Raw genomic sequence first — 20,248 nt, 5'->3', positions numbered from 1 at the left:
CAACCGCAGCCAGTACGCAGGCACATGCAGACAGCCTACACAGCAACACAGTGTGACAGGGAGTACACTATTCACAGGACACAGTTCACACACTAAGCCTGCAGCCAACATGCAGCACCCAAATAACCAGCATACATGGGTAACAGCCCGCAGCCAGTATGCCAAAGCGCATGCAGCCAGCCTTCACGGCAACAAGTGTCACCGTGAACCGCACTGTGACAACTGGCTTATTCGATGGTGATGTGATACTGGCCATCCTCACTAATACACACTTTTCTTATATTATTCAGAGCTTTGGTGGCATTTCATACTATTGGATCAATGCCTCCAAGTCTCTAATCCTAAACATGGAGATTCCTGCTCATGTCAAAAATCTACTCCAATCATCCTTTTCTTAAATGTGGTCGGTGGGTCAGAGGTAGACCTCCAATACTTAGGTGTTCTCCTTACTTATCCTCTCTCTAAACTTCATTCCGCTAATAACTCCCAGCTTAATCTACTATTCAAAAAGATCTCATAAGTAGGGTTGAGCGAACCCGTGGAAATTCGGGTTAGCTGGGTTCGGCCGAACTTCAGGTCAAAGTTCGGGTTTGGGACCCGAACTTGACCCGATCTTCACCCTGAACCCGGACCCCATTTAAGTCAATGGGGACCCGAAATTCACTTTATTATTTTCCGTTATAACATGGTTATAACGGAAAATAATAGCATTCTTAAAACAGAATGCTAAATAAAATGTCTACTGAGGGGTTAATAATTAAAAAAAACTCAACTCCTGTTTTAAGAATGCTATTATTTTCCATTATAACCATGTTATAATGGAAAATAATAAAATCACCCGAACACTAAACCCGAACCCAAACTTCAGTGAAAAAGTCCGGGTTTGGGTCCGGTTAGCCGAACTCGCAAAGTTCTCTACTCATAAGTAACTCTAACTCCCTTTCCTCATGGCTAGGAAGTATTGCAAAGTATTGCAGAGTTTAAGATGATGATCCTCCCCAAGATCTTTTTTTCATGTATAGGAACATACCTACTCATATCCCTGCCTCACACTTCTCCCATATGCTATACCTTCTTATGTCATACATTTGGAAAATCAACCAAGAATAGCGGCAAAGAACTTTTTATGTTTCACCTCAAGCTGAGGGGCTCAGGTGCCCACATATTACAAATTACCATAGAGCGGCTATACTTGAACAGTCTAGACATACACTCACCTAAAGAATTATTAGGAACACCTGTTCTATTTCTCATTAATGCAATTATCTAGTCAACCAATCACATGGCAGTTGCTTCAATGCATTTAGGGGGGTGGTCCTGGTCAAGACAATCTCCTGAACTCCAAACTGAATGTCAGAATGGGAAAGAAAGGTGATTTAAGCAATTTTGAGCGTGGCATGGTTGTTGGTGCCAGACGGGCCGGTCTGAGTATTTCACAATCTGCTCAATTACTGGGATTTTCACGCACAACCATTTCTAGGGTTTACAAAGAATGGTGTGAAAAGGGAAAAACATCCAGTATGCGGCAGTCCTGTGGACAAAAATGCCTTGTGGATGCTAGAGGTCAGAGGAGAATGGGCCGACTGATTCAAGCTGATAGAAGAGCAACATTGACTGAAATAACCACTCGTTACAACCGAGGTATGCAGCAAAGCATTTGTGAAGCCACAACACGCACAACCTTGAGGCGGATGGGCTACAACAGCAGAAGACCCCACCGGGTACCACTCATCTCCACTGCAAATAGGAAAAAGAGGCTACAATTTGCACGAGCTCACCAAAATTGGACTGTTGAAGACTGGAAAAATTTTGCCTGGTCTGATGAGTCTCGATCCCTGTTGAGACATTCAAATGGTAGAGTGCAAATTTGGCGTAAACAGAATGAGAACATGTATCCATCATGCCTTGTTACCACTGTGCAGGCTGGTGGTGGTGGTGTAATGGTGTGGGGGATGTTTTCAGGGCACACTTTAGGCCCCTTAGTGCCAATTGGGCATCGTTTAAATGCCACGGGCTACCTGAGCATTGTTTCTGACCATGTCCATCCTTTCATGACCACCATGTAACCATCTTCTGATGGCTACTTCCAGCAGGATAATGCACCATGTCACAAAGCTCGAATTATTTCAAATTGGTTTCTTGAACATGACAATGAGTTCACTGTACTAAAATGGCCCCCACAGTCACTAGATCTCAACCCAATACAGCATCTTTGGGATGTGGTGGAAAGGGAGCTTCGTGCCCTGGATGTGCATCCCTCAAATCTCCATCAACTGCAAGATGCTATCCTATCAATATGGGCCAACATTTCTAAAGAATGCTATCAGCACCTTGTTGAATCAATGCCACGTAGAATTAAGGCAGTTCTGAAGGCAAAAGGGGGTCCAACACTGTATTAGTATGGTGTTCCTAATAATTCTTTAGGTGAGTGTAGGTGGCTTTCCTCCACAACAAAACTCTGGGTCTACATGGAAATGAATTTTTGGCTTCTCTACTCTTCTCTCTCTTCTGTGGGTTCCTTCTTGCAACCCATCCATATATATTGGTAACTTCTCCACAATTACCTCTGGAGTAAAAATTTTGAGGGATCTCGTGATGTCTGTGTCACGCCCATGTTTATGGTCGTGACTCCTGGATCCGCATGCAGTTGCCTGCGGTTTGGTTTTATTGTCAACCACATGGTGAGGGCTGCTTGTATGTTGTTGCCTCATGTGTAGTTGCCGCTGGCAACATGTTTGTACTTGGCAGTATAGCAGCCTGAGCTGTTGCTATGCGGGTACACCTGGCAACCTCTCTTTGTATGTTTGCACTTTCCCGGTTTGTTGTGCACGAGGTTGTGTATGTGTGCATTGTGACAGTTTTCGTCACTTGTGGTTGTCCGTGGCAACGTGTGTTGTTGTGTACATGTCGTGGCAGTGTCTCGGCCTTGTGGCTGTTTTCCAGGACATGGTTGCCACGCATGTTGTTGCCGGCGGTAACAGCTGCACTTTGATTGTTGTTTGTACACTTCCACTTTAAGTGGCAGTCTTCCCTTGCCTGGTGTAGGAAGGGTTAACTCCCTTCCTTGTGTGTGAACACTGGGTGTGTCTGAGTGTGGGTGTGGCCACTTGGGGCTATTTAGCTCCTGCTGGAAGCCAGAAGTCTGAGGGGTACTTCAGCCATGGTTAGCTAGAGTCATCCTCCTGGTTATACCATCTGCCAGTGAGGGCCACCCTTGTGGTCATAAGTTTATGTATGATGTTTTGAAGATGTTTCTGTTGTCTCTTTGTTTATTGCAGCTATGGATCCTGGGTTCCTGTGTGATGTTGGTGTGTGCTGTGTCCGTTTGTGTTGTTGTGGACAGCAGCACTTGTACATGGGTTCCAGGCTGTGTGTCTGTGGCAGGTAGGTGTTGTACTTGTTTCATTTACCTGCCATTGCCATATGCTGTTTATGTTCCCCTTCCTTTACAGTCTGGCCAGTGAGACTCCTGTTCGTCCGTGTCTTGGAGGAACAGGTCATCTTACCCTGCTCCTAGTCCAGGGACACCCTGAGGGCTAGTAGGGATTATAGGTTCCAGAGTATGAGCCCTTCCACCATCAGGGTCGGCTCATACGGCTAGGAGACAGGGTCAGAATTAGGGACGTATTAGGAGGTGACCTGCTCCCTGATTCCTGTCCTGGCCTAGCAGCGACCACCATCTTCTGTCATCGCACGGCTGAGGGTTTTTCCCATCCTCAGCCGTGACAGTCTGGGTCTCTCCTACTAATTAACAATGGACCCCTATCAATCATACAAGGTCAGATTCCTGACTTAGATCTCTCCTTATGGGTTGAGAAGGGCATAACTCATTTAAGACATGTACAGTCAGGTCCATAAATATTGAGACATAGACACAATTCTAAGATTTTTGGCACAATGGATTGGCCACAATGGATTTGAAATAAAACTAACTAGATGTGCTTTAACTGCAGACTGTCAGCTTTAATTTGAGGGTATTTACATCCAAATCCGGTGAACGGTGTAGGAATCACAACAGTTTGCATATGTGCCTCCCACTTGTTAAGGAAAGTAATGGGACAATTGGCTTCTCAGCTGTTCCATGGCCAGGTGTGTGTTATTCCCTCATTATCCCAATTACAATTAGCAGATAAAAGGTCCAGAGTTAATTTCAAGTGTGCTATTTGCATTTGGAATCTGTTGCTGTCAACTCTCAAGATGAGATCCAAAGAGCTGTCACTATCAGTGAAGCAAGCCATCATTAGGCTGAAAAAACAAAACAAACCCATCAGAGAGATAGCAAAAACATTAGGCGTGGCCAAAACAACTGTTTGGAACACAACGCATCGGTGAGCTCAGCAACACCAAAAGATCCGGAAGACCACGGAAAACAACTGTGGTGGATGAACGAAGAATTCTTTCCCTGGCGAAGAAAACACCCTTCACAACAGTTGGCCAGATCAAGAACACTCTCCAGGAGGTAGGTGTATGTGTGTCATAGTCAACAATCAAGAGAAGACTTCACCAGAGTGAATACAGAGGGTTCACCACAAGATGTAAACCATTGGTGAGCCTCCAAAACAGGAAGGCCAGATTAGAGTTTGCCAAACGACATCTAAAAAAGCCTTCACAGTTCTGGAACAACATCCTATGGACAGATGAGACCAAGATCAACTTGTACCAGAGTGATGGGAAGAGAAGAGTATGGAGAAGGAAAGGAACTGCTCATGAACCTAAGCATTCCACCTCATCAGTGAAGCATGGTGGTGGTAGTGTCATGGCATGGGCATGTATTGCTGCCAATGGAACTGGTTCTCTTGTATTTATTGATGATGCGACCTCTGACAAAAGCAGCAGGATGAATTCTGAAGTGTTTCGGGCAATATTATCTGCTCATATTCAGCCAAATGCTTCAGAACTCATTGGAATGCGCTTCACAGTGCAGATGGACAATGACCAAAAGCATACTGCAAAAGCAACCAAAAAGTTATTTAAGGGAAAGAAGTGGAATGTTATGCAATGGCCAAGTCAATCACCTGACCTGAATCCGATTGAGCATGCATTTCACTTGCTGAAGACAAAACTGAAGGGAAAATGCCCCAAGAACAAGCAGGAACTGAAGACAGTTGCAGTAGAGGCCCGGCAGAGCAGAGATGAAACCCAGCGTCTGGTGATGTCAATGCATTCCAGACTTCAGGCTGTAATTGACTGCAAAGGATTTGCAACCAAGTATTAAAAAGGGAATGTTTGATTTATGATTATTATTGTGTCCCATTACTTTTGGTTCCTTAACAAGTGGGAGGCACATATGCAAACTGTTGTAATTCCTACACCGTTCACCGGATTTGGATGTAAATACCCTCAAATTAAAGCTGACAGTCTGCAGTTAAAGCACATATTGTTCATTTCATTTCAAATCCATTGTGGTGGTGTATAGAGCCAAAAGTTTTAGAATTGTGTCGATGTCTCAATATTTATGGACCTGACTGTATATTCTGGAGAAATATTGGCTACATTCGATCATATCGTTAATGCATATCAGGTCTCCTGTAGCGACTTCTTTAAATACCTACAACTCCAATACTTTCTTACACCTCTATCTATGTATATGACAACAAAAAGCTGTCTGTTTCAACATTTCTTCAACAATCCCCGTAAAACTCTCAAAGCCATATACGTATGCTAATCTGTGCTACAAGGCTCACCAGAGCACGCACTTTAATTTTTATTCCTAGTTTTCTGATTCTCAATGGAATTTGTATTCAATGTGAGCTATAAATTATCCCATTGAGCAAATCCCCTTGAGGCAACAAGGATACTTTTGTTTAGGTGGTATATGACCCCACACCACCTGGCAAAGATATATTGTAACTCTTCTGCCCTATGTTGGAAATGCCAAATGGATATTCTGCCACTGATGTACACGAGAGAAGTTTCTGATGAGTGTGAGTGGTTTACTCTTTTATGAATAATGGTAGATAGTGAACTTGCTTTACCCATTCCCCTAGCAACACCATTTGCATATAGAATTCCAGTGCAGGAAATGCAATGGATATGCCTTTAGGTCATTTATTGAATGTACCTTAAAATATGATGTGATACAGGTAAAAAAAAAGAATCCTTTCTCCAGCTTTGTGATGCATGTCCGACAAACAGGAAAAACTGCAGGATACAGGTTATGAGCTCCCAGAAGATGAGGAGTCACAGGATGAATGGCATAATTAAATTACAACCATAGATAACTTCTATAAACCACATATAACAATAGTCACTAGGTGACAGCACAGCCCTCTATGTATAGTGGATAACAGATATAACACAGAATACAATTAAATTAATTCTAGTGGAAAGCCATAGCTGGGAATGGCACAAAGGAGATTGGAACTATTATTCAAATATGGTAGATTTTCTACATTCGATCATCAATTCACAATTTAATCCCAAGCATCCTGGCATATGACCCCCTGACCCGGACACCTCCCTTGATCCTACTGTTCCTAGAGTTGGATCAGTTGTCGACCAATGATAACTACTCTGCATAGTCTTACTGTGACTAGGTCGAACATAGTTTAAAAAAATGGAAAAGCTGAACCCTCCCCTCTATGCTTGAAATTACAAATTCCAAGTAACTCAACTGCTTTATGGAGCAACTAGTGCCCGGAGATCAGGTAATTCAGAGAAGCGCACAGGGGTTTGGTCTAAGTGGGATTCCTTTTATAGCTCTTCCAGACATGCCCCCCACAAGGGAGCACACTTTTATACACCTCACTTTTTCTATTTCTATGGCCATAGTAGACAGCAATTATTGTTCAAGTTCATGTTCTGTTGTAATTCATTGTTAATAATTGATTTATACTCATTCACTGTCAATTGTGCAGTCTGTCTTAAACATTTCTCTGTACATTATACACTGCCTGTCCAAAAAAAAGTCACCACCTTGATTTAACTAAGCAAATAGTTATGAGCCTCCTATTGGATAATTACTGCATGGGCGATTATCTTTCAGTTGGCAATAAGTTATTTAACCCCAACTGGTGCAATGAGTTGCTTCTCATTTCCTAAGCAACCATGTCGAAAGACACATCTAGTGGTCATGGAAAAGATGTTAGTCTGTTTGAGAAGGGTCAAATCATTGGCATGCATCAAGCAGAGAACACATCTAAGAAGATTGCATAAACTACTAAAATTGGGTTAGGAACAGTACAACGCATTATTAAAAACTGGAAGGATAGTGGGGACCCATCGTATTTGAGGAAGAAATGTGTCGGGAAAAAAATCCTGAATGATCGTGATCGGCGATCACTTAAACGTTTGGTGAAATCAAATCGAAGAAAAACAACAGTAGAACTCAGGGCTATGTTTAATAGTGAAAGTAAGAGCATTTACACACGCACAATGCAAAGGGAACTCAAGGGATAGGGACTGAACAGCTGTGTAGCCGTAAGAAAACCACTAATCAGTGAGGTAAACCAGAAAAAAGGCTTCAATTTGTTAGGGAGCATAACGATAGGACTCTGGAGCAATGGAAGAAGGTCATGTGGTCTGATGAGTCCAGATTTACCCTGTTCCAGAGTGATGGGCGCATCAGGGTAAGAAGAGAGGCAGATGAAGTGATGCACCCATCATGCCTAGTGCCTACTGTACAAGTCTGTGGGGGAAGTGCTATGATCTGGGGTTGCTGCAGTTGGTCAGGTCTAGGTTCAGCAACAGTATGTGCTCCAAGAATAAGGTCAGCTGACTACCTGAACATACTGAATTTCCAGGTTATTCCATCAATGGATTTTTTATTCCAAGATGACAATGCCAGGACTCATCGGGCTCAAATTGTGAAAGAGTGGTTCAGGGAGCATGAGACATCATTTTCACACATGGATTGGCCACCACAGAGTTCAGACCTTAAACCCATTGAGAATCTTTGAGATGTGCTAGAGAAGGCTTTGCGCAGCAGTAAGACTCTACCATCATCAATGCAAGATCTTGGTGAAAAATGTATGCAACACTGGATGGAAATAAATCTTGTGACATTGCAGAAGCTTATCGAAACAATGCCACAGCGAGTGCGTGCCGTATCCAAAGCTAAAGGCTTTTTTTTTGTGGCAACTTTTTTTTTTGGCAGGCAGTGTATGTTTCCTCACTTGCAGAGATTTATACTCCTTTTTTATTATACTGCTTATTAGATGGCCTGCGCAACTATGTTATGTTGTCATTATGTAAAAATCTTTCAATAAAACCTATGCTTAAAAAAATACCTTTATACCTATAAAAAAAATGTATGGCCGTCGAATGTGAGAAGTAGAGATGAGTGAAGTTCTGGAAAATTCGATTTGGCTCCTTCGGCAAATTTCACGAAGAAATTAGCTTTGTGACGAATTACTTTGTCACAAAGCACATTTCTTTGTATCTAGCGGGTGCAACGATGGGGAACGGTGATTGCGCCTCCCCCATGATTGAACCCCTCAGATGCCAAGTTCATCGCTGATTGAGGCTACGATTTATGCCTTTCAGGGGTTAATCAGGGTAAAAAAATAAATCACCATATCCATTTAATCGTGTAAAGGCCGTCGCAGACATTTTATTGAAGACATCATGCAAGATTTTGCTCAGTATCTTCAATCAAGATGTCCGCGATGGCATCTTTGCGTGCCAATTGATGAGGGGAGTATGTATTTATTTATTTTTTTACTGCCATTTCAGGGAAAATTGATTGGTTACCACAAAGAAATTCAGCTTCACGGTGAATCAAATTTTCCATTAAATATGGATCAAAGTAAGGAGACAAAAACTTAAAAAAGGTCTTGTTGAAAAAAGGGACATGACATTACAAAAAAGCCAAATATATTGTGCAAATGACACTATTAATATATAACTCTTGTATGTGGTGTGACTACGTAGCAGTAAGGGGTGGCCAAACAAAATCTGAGATCTCAGGAAAAATCGACAACTTCATAACACACTAAATGAAGACATATTGTTACAAATCATGTGTTATCTGAACTGTACATTTATACCAGAAAAACAGCTCATGCAAACATTTGCTTTTTACATTGTAATTGATGTTACTTTAGCATTTTGTCAAATTTACATCATTATTGCATTAGGTTACAAAAGAAAAACCCTTTTTTTTTTTACTGTTTACCCAAAGGTACCTTCATCAAGTGCACACATATCGAGTCTTACCGGATAAGAATGGATTACTCTCAGTTCAGGTGTGTGTACAGAAAAGAAATCATGTAAATATGCAAAATAAATCATGTTAATATGCAATATAATGGGGTAATCTGTTGAACTATTTACGCCAATTGCAACGGTTTGGAGTTTAGTAGGAGGGCATAAACTCCCATGGTCCAACTAATTATAAATTAGGTTTGCGCAGATGATTTGATCCAAGACCTAGGTACCAAATAGCTGTACTGTATATCTTTCTCATAGCCAGCATGGATAGCCAGTAGTGTTGATTGAGCACCAAAGTGCTCGGGTGCTTGAGTAGAACACCTCGGGATGCACCCGAGCACAATGGAAGTCAATGGGAGAACCCGAGCATTAAACCAGGCACCTCCTGCTCTGAAGAGGGGAGGGTGTCTGGTTCATATGAAAAGGTCAGAAATTCATGGAAACACCACTGAAATGGTTTGGGAACAGCATGGGGAGGATGTCTGGATGCATCTTGGACTCCCATGTCGCTGCTGGGAACGATGTTATCCGAGTAGTACACCACTTTACAGACTGACAATAATACGCACAAAACCAAAGATGAAATTGATTTTCGAGGAAAAATTGTTAGGAGACATTCTTTCCTGTATATTTACATGTACAGTACAGACCAAAAGTTTGGACACACCTTCTCATTCAAAGAGTTTTCTTTATTTTCATGACTATGAAGGCATCAAAACTATGAATTAACACATGTGGAATTATATACATAACAAACAAGTGTGAAACAACTGAAAATATGTCATATTCTAGGTTCTTCAAAGTAGCCACCTTTTGCTTTGATTACTGCTTTGCACACTCTTGGCATTCTCTTGATGAGCTTCAAGAGGTAGTCCCCTGAAATGGTCTTCCAACAGTCTTGAACGAGTTCCCAGAGATGCTTAGCACTTGTTGGCCCTTTTGCCTTCACTCTGCGGTCCAGCTCACCCCAAACCATCTCGATTGGGTTCAGGTCCGGTGACTGTGGAGGCCAGGTCATGTGGCGCAGCACCCCATCACTCTCCTTCATGGTCAAATAGCCCTTACTTTCAAAGTTTTCCTAATTTTTCGGCTGACTGACTGACCTTCATTTTTTTAAGTAATGATGGCCACTCATTTTTCTTTACTTAGCTGCTTTTTTCTTGCCATAATACAAATTCTAACAGTCTATTCAGTAGGACTATCAGCTGTGTATCCACCTGACTTCTCCTCAACGCAACTGATGGTCCCAACCCCGTTTATAAGGCAAGAAATCCCACTTATTAAACCTGACAGGGCACACCTGTGAAGTGAAAACCATTTTAGGGGACTACCTCTTGAAGCTCATCAAGAGAATGCCAAGAGTGTGCAAAGCAGTAATCAAAGCAAAAGGTGGCTACTTTGAAGAACCTAGAATATGACATATTTTCAGTTGTTTCCCACTTGTTTGTTATGTATATAATTCCACATGTGTTAATTCATAGTTTTGATGACTTCAGTGTGAATCTACAATTTTCATAGTCATGAAAATAAAGAAAACTCTTTGAATGAGAAGGTATGTCCAAACTTTTGGTCTGTACTGTATATAAAGTGCAAGTGCTGCCAAAAATTACAAGGAAGAGGCACTCCGATAAAATCTGTATATCACATAAAGGAGGGCCTCAGTCACATTGTGGTATAATTGTTCAGGTAGTGGGAATCCTACACTCATAAAGCCTATGCACTAAGTGAAAGGGCTGCCAAAAATTACAAGGATCTGGCACTCCAATACACCCTTTATTACACAGAAAGGAGGGCATCATACACACCCTTGAAAAATTATGATTGATGGCCTGCTGGTGACCCTCAAAAACATTAGAAGCAAGGGTCTTCTGGTGACCCTCTAAAACATTAGAGGCGAGGGCCTGCTGCTGATCTGACCTTTAAAACATTAGGGGGGAGGGTCTGCTGCTGAGCTCACCATCCAAAACATTAGGGGTAAGGGTCTGCTGCTGATCTGACCATCTAAAACATTAGGGGTGAGGGCCTGCTGCTGAGCTGACCATCTAAAACAGGGATGGCCAACCTGAGGCTCTCCAGCTGTTGCAGAACTACAACTCCCATCATGCCCAGACAGTCTACAGCTATCAGCCTACAGCAGGGCATGGTGGGAGTTTTACAACAGCTGGAGAGCCGCAGGTTGGCCATGACTGATCTAAAACATTAGGGGTGAGGGTCTGCTGCTGAGCTGACTCTCTAAAACATTAGGGGCGAGTGCCTGCTGCTGAGCTGACCATCGAAAAAATTATGGGCGAGGGCCTGCTGCTGAGCTGACCATCGAAAAAATTATGGCTGAGGGTCTGCTGGTGAGCCAACTCTCTTAAACATTAGGGGCGAGTGCTTGCTGCTTATCTGACCATGGAACAAATTATGGGCGAGGGCCTGCTGCTGAGCTGACCCTTTAAAACATTAGGAGCGAGGACCGCCTAATAAGCATTTAGCAATTTTTCCACAAGGACCTTCTGGTATTGCACCATTTTGCTAGTCCTCTCCACCACAGGAATGAGAGATGAGAAGTTATTTTTGTAGCGGGGGTCGAGAAGGGTGAACAACCAGTAATCGGTGTTGGCCAAAATGCGTACAACGCGAGGGTCACGGGAAAGGCAGCATAACATAAAGTCAGCCATGTGTGCCAGAGTCCCAACACACAAGACTTCGCTGGAGGATGACTCTCAATCTCCTCATCCTCTTCCTCCTCTTCTGCCCATCCACGCTGAACAGATGGAATAAACCTGCTATGGGTATTACCCTCTGTAGCGGAGGCAACCGTATCCTGCGTCTCCTCCTCCTCATCATCATTCAATTTGCGCTGAGAAGACAAAATGAGGGTGATCTGGCTATCGCCCTGTGTACTGTCTTCCCCCATTTCCACCTCTTCCACATGCAAAGCGTCCGCATTTATTGTGAGCAGCGAGCGTTTCAGTAGACACAGAAGTAGGATGGTTACGCTGATAATAGTGGCATCGCCGCTCACCATGTTGATTCCTCAAAGTTGCGTAAAACCTCACAGAAGAGCGGAAGCTGACTGGAAAGGCGATGACCATGTTGCAGCTGGGATTCCACTACTGCCCTCTGCTGCTCACAAAGCCTGGCCAACATGTGGAACATGAAGTTCCAGTGCGTGCTCACGTCACACAACAGTCGGTGAGCTGGCAATTGCAAGCGCTGCTGCAGTGTTGCCAGACCGGCGGCAGCTGTAGATGACTTTCGGAAATGGGCACACACGCGGCGCACCTTCACCAGTAGCTCAGGCAAATTGGGGTAGGTTTTGAGAAACCGCGGAACCACTAAGTTTAACACATGGGCTAGGCATGGTATGTGTGTGAGCTTGCCAAGCTCCAAGGCCGCCACCAAGTTGCGGCCATTATCAGACACAACAATGCCTGGTTGTAGGTTGAGTGGCGAGAGCCACATCTCAGTCTCGTCCCTTACACCCTGCCACAGCTCTGCGGCGGTGTGCTGTTTGTCACCTAAGCAAATAAGTTTCAGCCTGTTGGCCTGTTGCCGCTTCCCCACTACAGTGCTACAATGCTTCCAGCTACTGACTGATGACTGGTGCTACAAGATGACAATTCAGAGGTGAAAGTGGAGGAGGAGGTGGAGTAGGAAAAGGGGGGGGGGGGGTTTGCAGCCACTAATGTAGGTGGTGGCGGAAATCCTGATGGAAGTAGGGCCCGCAATCCTTGACATCGGTCACCGGGCAAAATAGTGGCGGCTGGGGACTGAGTAACGAGGGATGGCCACTGCCATCAGGCTGCGGAAAGCGTCTGTGTCCACAAGCCTAAATGGCAACATTTCCATGGCCAGCAATTTGGAAAGGTGCACATGTTAGTGCTATGGCCTGTGGGTGGGTGACTGGGTATTGGTGCTTTCGTTCCAAGGCCTGGGGTATGGAAATCTGTATGCTGCGCTGGGACACAGAAGTGGATGTGCTAGCTGATGGTGCTTGCCAAGATACAGGTGCAGGGCGGGAGACATCCGGACCTGTGTTTTGGACAGGGGATTGGCCAGCACGTAACACAGGGGAAGAGGAGGCAGTGGTGTGACCGACAGACACTGATTCTGGACCGAGGTGTTTGGCCCACCTATTAGGGTGCTTTGATGCCATGTGGCGGATCATACTGGTGGTGGTAAGGTTGCTAGTGTTCACACCTCTGCTCATTTTGGTACAGCACAGGTTGCAAATGACAATTCTTTTATCGTCCGCACTTTCCTCAAAAAAGCGCCAGACTGCGGAACACCTACCCCTTGGCAAGGGAGATTGTCGCAAGGGGTGCTCCGGGGAACAGTTGCGGGCTTGTTTGGTGTGGCCCGCCTTCTCCCTTTTGCCACCCCACTGCCTCTTCCAGCCTGTTGCAGTGCTGCAGATCCCTCCCCCTCTGTACTGCTGTCCTTGCTCGTCTTGCCACCTTCTCAGGTTGGGTCAGTGATTTCATCTTCCACTTCCTCACTCTCGTCATCCTCCTGACTTGTTGACCTAACAAGAACCTCACTTATTGACAACTGTGTCTCATCCTCATCATCAACCTCTTGAGACACTAATTGCGGTTGACTTATTGGCAACTGTGTCTCATCATCATCATCCACCTCGTGAGACACTAATTGCCATTCCTCACCGTCATCTTTTTCTGACTGTGGATGCTCAAGAGTTTGGGAATCAGGGCACAAGATCTCCTAGTGTCCCTCTTCAAGCGGCCTTGGCGAGAGGGCCATATCAAGGAATGGCGCTGAAAAGAGCTCCTCGGAATATCCGAGTGTGGGATCACTTGTTTGCCAAGACTCTCCATGGTGGGAGGAAGGAGGATCAGGGTGAGGATTCTGTTGACCACACTCTTGGCTACTGAGACTGGACTTTGTGGAAGACAGGATGGTGCTTAACCGACAGGAAGCATTATCTGCTGCAATCCAACCGACCGCCTGGTCACACTGGTGTGACATCGAGAGTGGTGTCCTGTGTCGCCCTGCAAACTGGGACATGAAACTAGGTATCGTGGATGAGTGTGTTTCTTGTGCTCTGGCAGCAGTCACAGTTTCACCGCGCACAGGGCCACGGCCTCTGCGTGCTTCATCAGCTGCACAGCCACTTCGCTGTCCCTTACTGCTAGCCTTCCGCATATTAAATGATATATATGCTTGTGTGGCGGAACCCGCCTCGCCACTGGGCATTGGAGAGGCCTGGTTACCCGCCTCCTACCTGCTGACTATGGCCCCTGGTAAATTTGTACGTTTTAATGCAATATTTGGGCATAGTTATATAAGTTCATGTATATTGGCGATTTCCCTTTGTCCTGAGAGATAATTGAATTGCTCCTCGGGTGTCTCCAGGGCAGAGAGGAGGAAACCATGATGCATTGTGGGGATGTGTTGTGTCTGTGTATCCTGAGTTGCTACGTATCTGTCCTGTGTCACAGTCTTCCTTCTGGTCCCCTAGGGGCGTGTCCACCAGATGGGGACCTGCATAAATACGGGCGGGTAGCCCTCAATAAAGTGTTCCTGTTTTAACCCTCAAAGTGAAGTGTCATCTCATTCTTGGGGGAGGATTTATGGTATGCTGTTCCAGTTTGACTGCTAGGAGTGTAAACCTATTCGTATGGTTTCCTATTCAACTGTCTACAGCATTCATATGCTTGAGAGGATTTATATGCTTCTTCGGTTCAGTGATTGTGGTGTCTGCCAGAGTGCTTGGAAACCTCAGGAAACGCTAGGAGCATCCGTCAACGGAGGAACTCAGTCGGGGTGCCAGGTGATCCGTTACATTGGTGGCAAGCAGTGGGATGGCGTCCTGGTGTGAGAGGAACAACACCCTGGAGACACAGGAATTATTATGGAGCGGCATAGAACCAGCGAGTCCCTGGACAACGCTCAAGGTAGAAAATTAATTTAACCGGAGGTTACAGAACCTCTGGGCACCACTGGTCAAGCCAATAGTAGAGGCAACCAGGTTGGACTGCAGAGAGAGCGCCCGACAAGAGATGTGGGAAGAAACCCTAGAAGGTGTCCAGCGTTGGCGAGGTGAGCGTCTTCCCAGCAAGGAGCAGCGATTACAAGCCAGAGTGGCCCTACGGATACCTATGCTGGGAGAACAGGCCCAGGAGGAATTGGTGATGCAACTTAATTCACTGGCATGGAGGGAACTGGGTCTCGATGATGCATACCAAGCGCTATGTTGGTACGCGGTTCAGCGGGTTCCCGGAATGGGCAAATTTGACAAACCCGAGGGCAAGGATTATAATGGCCCTGGCTTATTATGGGGGGCCTTTGCAGAACCGGAATTTGGGAGTGCGGCAGAGTCACGGCTTTGGGACATATTTGACTACAGAGAGGCCGTGCTGGATCTCCCTATGGCCGAAGACCTAAGGCCAGACCTGATTGAACTGGCTGTCCAGGAATGGGAACTGGAGCAGGATTACCAGCACCTGTTCAGCTCCAGTCAGTCACCCTATACCCTGCAAGTACCACCAGAGCAGTGGGAGATCGAACAGAATTACGCGGACTTATATGATCAAGTTACACCGCCTGTCTCTAACCTGATGGGGCTTATAGACTGTACACCATTGGGAGCGTTGAATTTCGTTACCCCTCCCCAACAACTAAGCCCGTCATCAGGACTGCATTCGGTACCTCCTACTCCCCAACCAGCCCCAGAAATGAGGGACCTTATCGACTGGTCCGGGGAAGACCAACAGATGGCAGTTGGAGATGGGACTGTAGTCTCTCTACCAGCCCTACAGGGATGCTGGGCAGTTGGCCCAGATCCCCAGCGGCAGAATATTTCACCGGGAGGGGAGAATCTCGTTCCCCCTCCCCAGTGGCAGCCTAGCCCACCAAGGGAAGACAGTAAGCCCCACAACAGTACAGATGGGACCGTAGTCTCTGCACCTACACCACTGGGGATAGGGACAGTCTGTCCTGGTCCCCAACAGCAAGACAAAGTATTGGAAGGGGAGACAGTCGTTTTTCCCCTACAACAAGAGAGGGTGTCGCAGGGAGAGGAGCCTGTTACCTCCTCTCGCCACTGGCAGTCTACGGTTCAGGGAGAGGAGCCTGTTACCCCCTCTCCCCAGCGGCTGAAAGTGTGTAAGGGAGAGGAGTTTGTTACCCCCCCAGCAGCAGCCTAGCGCACCAAGGGGAGACAGTAAGCCCCACAACAGTGCAGATGGGACCGTAGTCTCTGTACCTGCACCACTGGAGATATGGACAGTCTGTCCTGGTCCACAACAACAGGACAATGTATTGGAAGGAGAGGCAGTCTGTTTTCCCCTACAACAAGGGAGGGTGTCGCAGAGAGAGGAGCCTGTTACCCCTTCCCCCCAGCAACAGCTTTGTTCAACCAGGGGAGAGGGCACCCTGGTTACCTTCCCCCCAAGCCATGGATCTACAACTGGGCACAAGTGGCAGGGGGCCATAGGGACAACTACACCCTTGGAGAAAGGCCGGCTGACTATCAGAGCCCCAGACCGACTGGAGGTCTGGAGTCTGGATAGTCTCAATGGGAAAGGGGAGAAATGTGGCGGAACCCGCCTCGCCACTGGGCATTGGAGAGGCCTGGTTACCCGCCTCCTACCTGCTGACTATGGCCCCTGGTAAATTTGTACGTTTGAATGCAATATTTGGGCATAGTTATATAAGTTCATGTATTTTTCTGTCTTTGGAATTTTGTTGTATGTTATGTGAGGGTACCCAGATAGCTAATTTTATTGTATTCGTGTATTCGGAGTGCCATTCACCTAATGATATGCACTCAGACTTGAGCTATCTGGGGATATGTTAAATGTCTGTGTTTGCTGTGGGGGTTGTGACATTGTATGTTTAAATGGTGATTTCTGTCCTGTTGTCCCCACATGTATATTGGCGATTTCCCTTTGTCCTGAGAGATAATTGAATTGCTCCTCGGGTGTCTCCAGGGCAGAGAGGAGGAAACCTGGGTATCCTGAGTTGCTACGTATCTGTCCTGTGTCACAGTCTTCCTTCTGGTCCCCTAGGGGCGTGTCCACCAGATGGGGACCTGCATAAATACGGGTGGGTAGCCCTAAATAAAGTGTTCCTGTTTTAACCCTCAAAGTGAAGTGTCGTCTCATTCTTGGGGGAGGATTTATGGTATGCTGTTCCAGTTTGACTGCTAGGAGTGTAAACCTATTCGTATGGTTTCCTATTCAACTGTCTACAGCATTCATATGCTTGAGAGGATTTATATGCTTCTTCGGTTCGGTGATTATGGTGTCTGCCAGAGTGCTTGGAAACCTCAGGAAACGCTAGGAGCAACCGTCAACGAAGGAACTCAGTCGGGGTGCCAGGTGATCCGTTACAGCTTGCAAGTATGTCACACGTACAGTAGCGCAGGTTTTGTAAGTGTATGCACAAATAAATTACACTGAATGTCACAGATATTTAGGATGGGCAAACGTTATACTGGAGATGTAGCGCAGGTAATGTCGTGGAGGTAATGCAGCAGCCAAACAATTGCATGCAATTTAGCGCAGGTTGCGCTAAAAATATATATTGCTGCGAGATACAACAATAGTCCTTAAAAGGACTTTTGGGTCTCTAACACCAACCCTGCCTAACAAAAGAAAATTAAATTGAATCAATTCCCTACACTATCATTCCCTTCTACAGCACAGCTCTCCCTGACTAACACTGAGCCGAACCACGTGTCATCGGGTGCTTTATAGCACCCGATGACGCGTTCCGTCCAGTCAATCACTGTAATGCCAGTAACCAACATGGCTACGGCATTACAGTGAAGGGCAGTACTTACCTGCACGTCTACAAATGTGCGGGGGGGGGGAGACTCGAGCATCCCGCTCGAGCATACGCGGTATTCGGCCGAACACCGCGATGTGCCGAGCATCGAGATGCTTGAGTCGTACTGGTGTTCGGCTGAGGATGACCGATCAACACTAATAGCCAACATTACCATATATTAAATATTTAGCCAATGTAAGGTCCTTTAAATAAAATTCATCCAGCTAAATGATTGCAAAGACTTCCATGCATGCTGCTGTTGCTGATAGTCACCTCCAGTCTTTGCCCTCATAATAATGCCACTCGATGCCGCATAACACGTCCAGCCACAAATCAAGAGAAATCATAGAACCTTTAACACTTTGATTTACAGTTCCCTAAGAAAAGGTTAACCACAGAACCTCCATATAAGAGCGGCCACATGGTACCCAGTGCCACCCACAAAGGCCGTAGACCAATGAACCAATTAGAACTCAAAGAGCCTCTATAATTCTGCATCTGCCAGCCACAGTGCTCCTATGGCAAGTCACAGAATGGTATTAAAGTACTGTAGATTCACGTGGATAGCTCACCACCCTTCTCAATATGAAAAAGGTGCTCTAGTCTGAAACTGATCACCCAATCAGTCAAAGCATATCATAGAAGTAAATATATATACGACTGGCACTCACTATGTGGGTCACATCAACAGCATTTAATGAATAGGTTCAATAAAATCAAACAGAAAAGATTCAAACAGCAAAATTCAATGCTAATCACACTGTAAAAAGTATAATAGTAAAAATCACACTATTAAAAACACAGTTTCCGGAATATACAATATCTATGGTAATAGTATTTTCAAAGTGATCACATATAAAATATACCCTAAAAAGATAAATAAAATGTGCAATCCACTGGTAATAAGATTCTGCGTATGGGATAAGGTCTTATATATGCAATGGTGCCTTACAGGTGAGATTTCCTTTTAGCTTGATACTATTGTGTTGCCCAGGCCTCGCTTCCCTAGACCTGTGTGGCAAGAAGCAAGAAAGTTCTGTATTGTCACTGGAACACTGTTCCTTAGAGTTTTAAATACAGTGTGTTTCCAGACGGTTTAGCTCCAGAGAATCCGTCTCTCTTAGGTGCAATATCCACACTAATAAGTTACGGTCCGGTCCGGTGGGAAGCAGAATGCCTTATTAGGGATTGTAATGTTCCCAATGTTAATATGGGCAGTATCGTCTGGTGGCCGGTGCTGTAAGGAGATGTAGCTTACCAGTATGTAGTAGTACTCGGCAGTCCCGTTCCTCAGCTGTCCGCTCACCACCGCACGGCTGTAGCTGCTCCCACGGCGTCCTCGCTCTCTGGTACGTCTCACGTGACCTTCCCAGAGATATCGCGAGGTTTGGTGTCTTAATCCGGTACTCGAGTGAGATTAAGCTCACAGAATGTAGAGATATGTAGCGCTCCAAATTTAGAATTTGCTTAAATAGTCCAAGTCATATCCAGATTCTTTATCAATGCAGGGATATAACGCCAAACGCGTTTCGGGGACCTCACTCCCCTTCCTCAGTGGCTTTATCCCTGCTGAAGCATCACATCTTTTTATACCGCTACAAGTCCTCTTCAAAATCTGGACTGGAATATACATTTTGCTTATTGCGGTATTGATGCGTCTTTTATGCGGTTTTTGGGCAACACATGCGTTTTTTCTGTATTGTCCTCATATTATTGTAATTAATAGAGGTAATAAAGGAAAAATTGCTACCGGATTGCTTTCACTTAAAAAATGTAAAAGATGTAAAAAAGTTCAAAACAAGGTTAAAAATATTATCAAACTTTAAGGGGAAGGTATATTACACTGCAGTCTATCATAGATCCATATTTATAGGAAGAGACATATTCATGGAAGAAAAGTATCGTCATAGCCTTTCTATAAAAATAACGTAGTACACCCAAATTCTTGTGGTTCGAAAGGTGGTCCCATATATTGCGAGTAGAAACGGGGATGTGGGCCCATCACCAAGGGGGGGTCACAGTGCCGATAAACGGCCAAACATGTGATTCCCCCATTGGATGAAAGGCACACAGCCCTAACTTATAAAAAGCCGAAAATCTCTAGCTCCGCATTCAAGCCTGCTGGAATCATACTTCCAAAGTCGTAAATCTGTTTAGATTCCGCACTCGACATCCGCTCAATGTGGTTCCCACCTTTCCAATGTTTATCAATCCTCTCCAAGTCACAGAATGGGCATTTATCACGACCGGCGTGCCGATCACATACGTGACGCAAAGGGAAGGCCCTGTCCCAGGGAGAGGGAAAGATGGTGACCCC

General features: G+C 45.3%; 1 protein-coding gene across 4 annotated transcripts in view; it reads left to right on the top strand.

Moving 5' to 3' along the window:
- Positions 1-20,248, top strand: part of LOC120977567 (phosphatidylinositol 3,4,5-trisphosphate 5-phosphatase 2B-like) — a 120,516-nt gene that overhangs the window by 33,353 nt on the left and 66,915 nt on the right. For 2 of the 4 annotated variants that reach the window (XM_040405564.1, XM_040405562.1), the window contains exon 3: positions 9,122-9,185. The exons of 1 other annotated variant lie outside the window; for it this stretch is intronic. In XM_040405564.1, coding sequence (XP_040261498.1) covers positions 9,122-9,185 — 64 coding nt within the window. Of the gene's footprint in view, positions 1-5,860; positions 5,865-9,121; positions 9,186-20,248 lie in introns of those variants that run through there. One more of the 4 variants, XM_040405565.1, reaches the window with a different exon arrangement.

Source organism: Bufo bufo, chromosome 8 (assembly GCF_905171765.1).
Source record: "Bufo bufo chromosome 8, aBufBuf1.1, whole genome shotgun sequence".
Classification (NCBI taxonomy): Eukaryota; Metazoa; Chordata; class Amphibia; order Anura; family Bufonidae; genus Bufo; species Bufo bufo.
The sequence above is the reverse complement of the archived record's forward strand: the minus strand, read 5'-3'. Positions and strand labels throughout refer to the sequence as shown.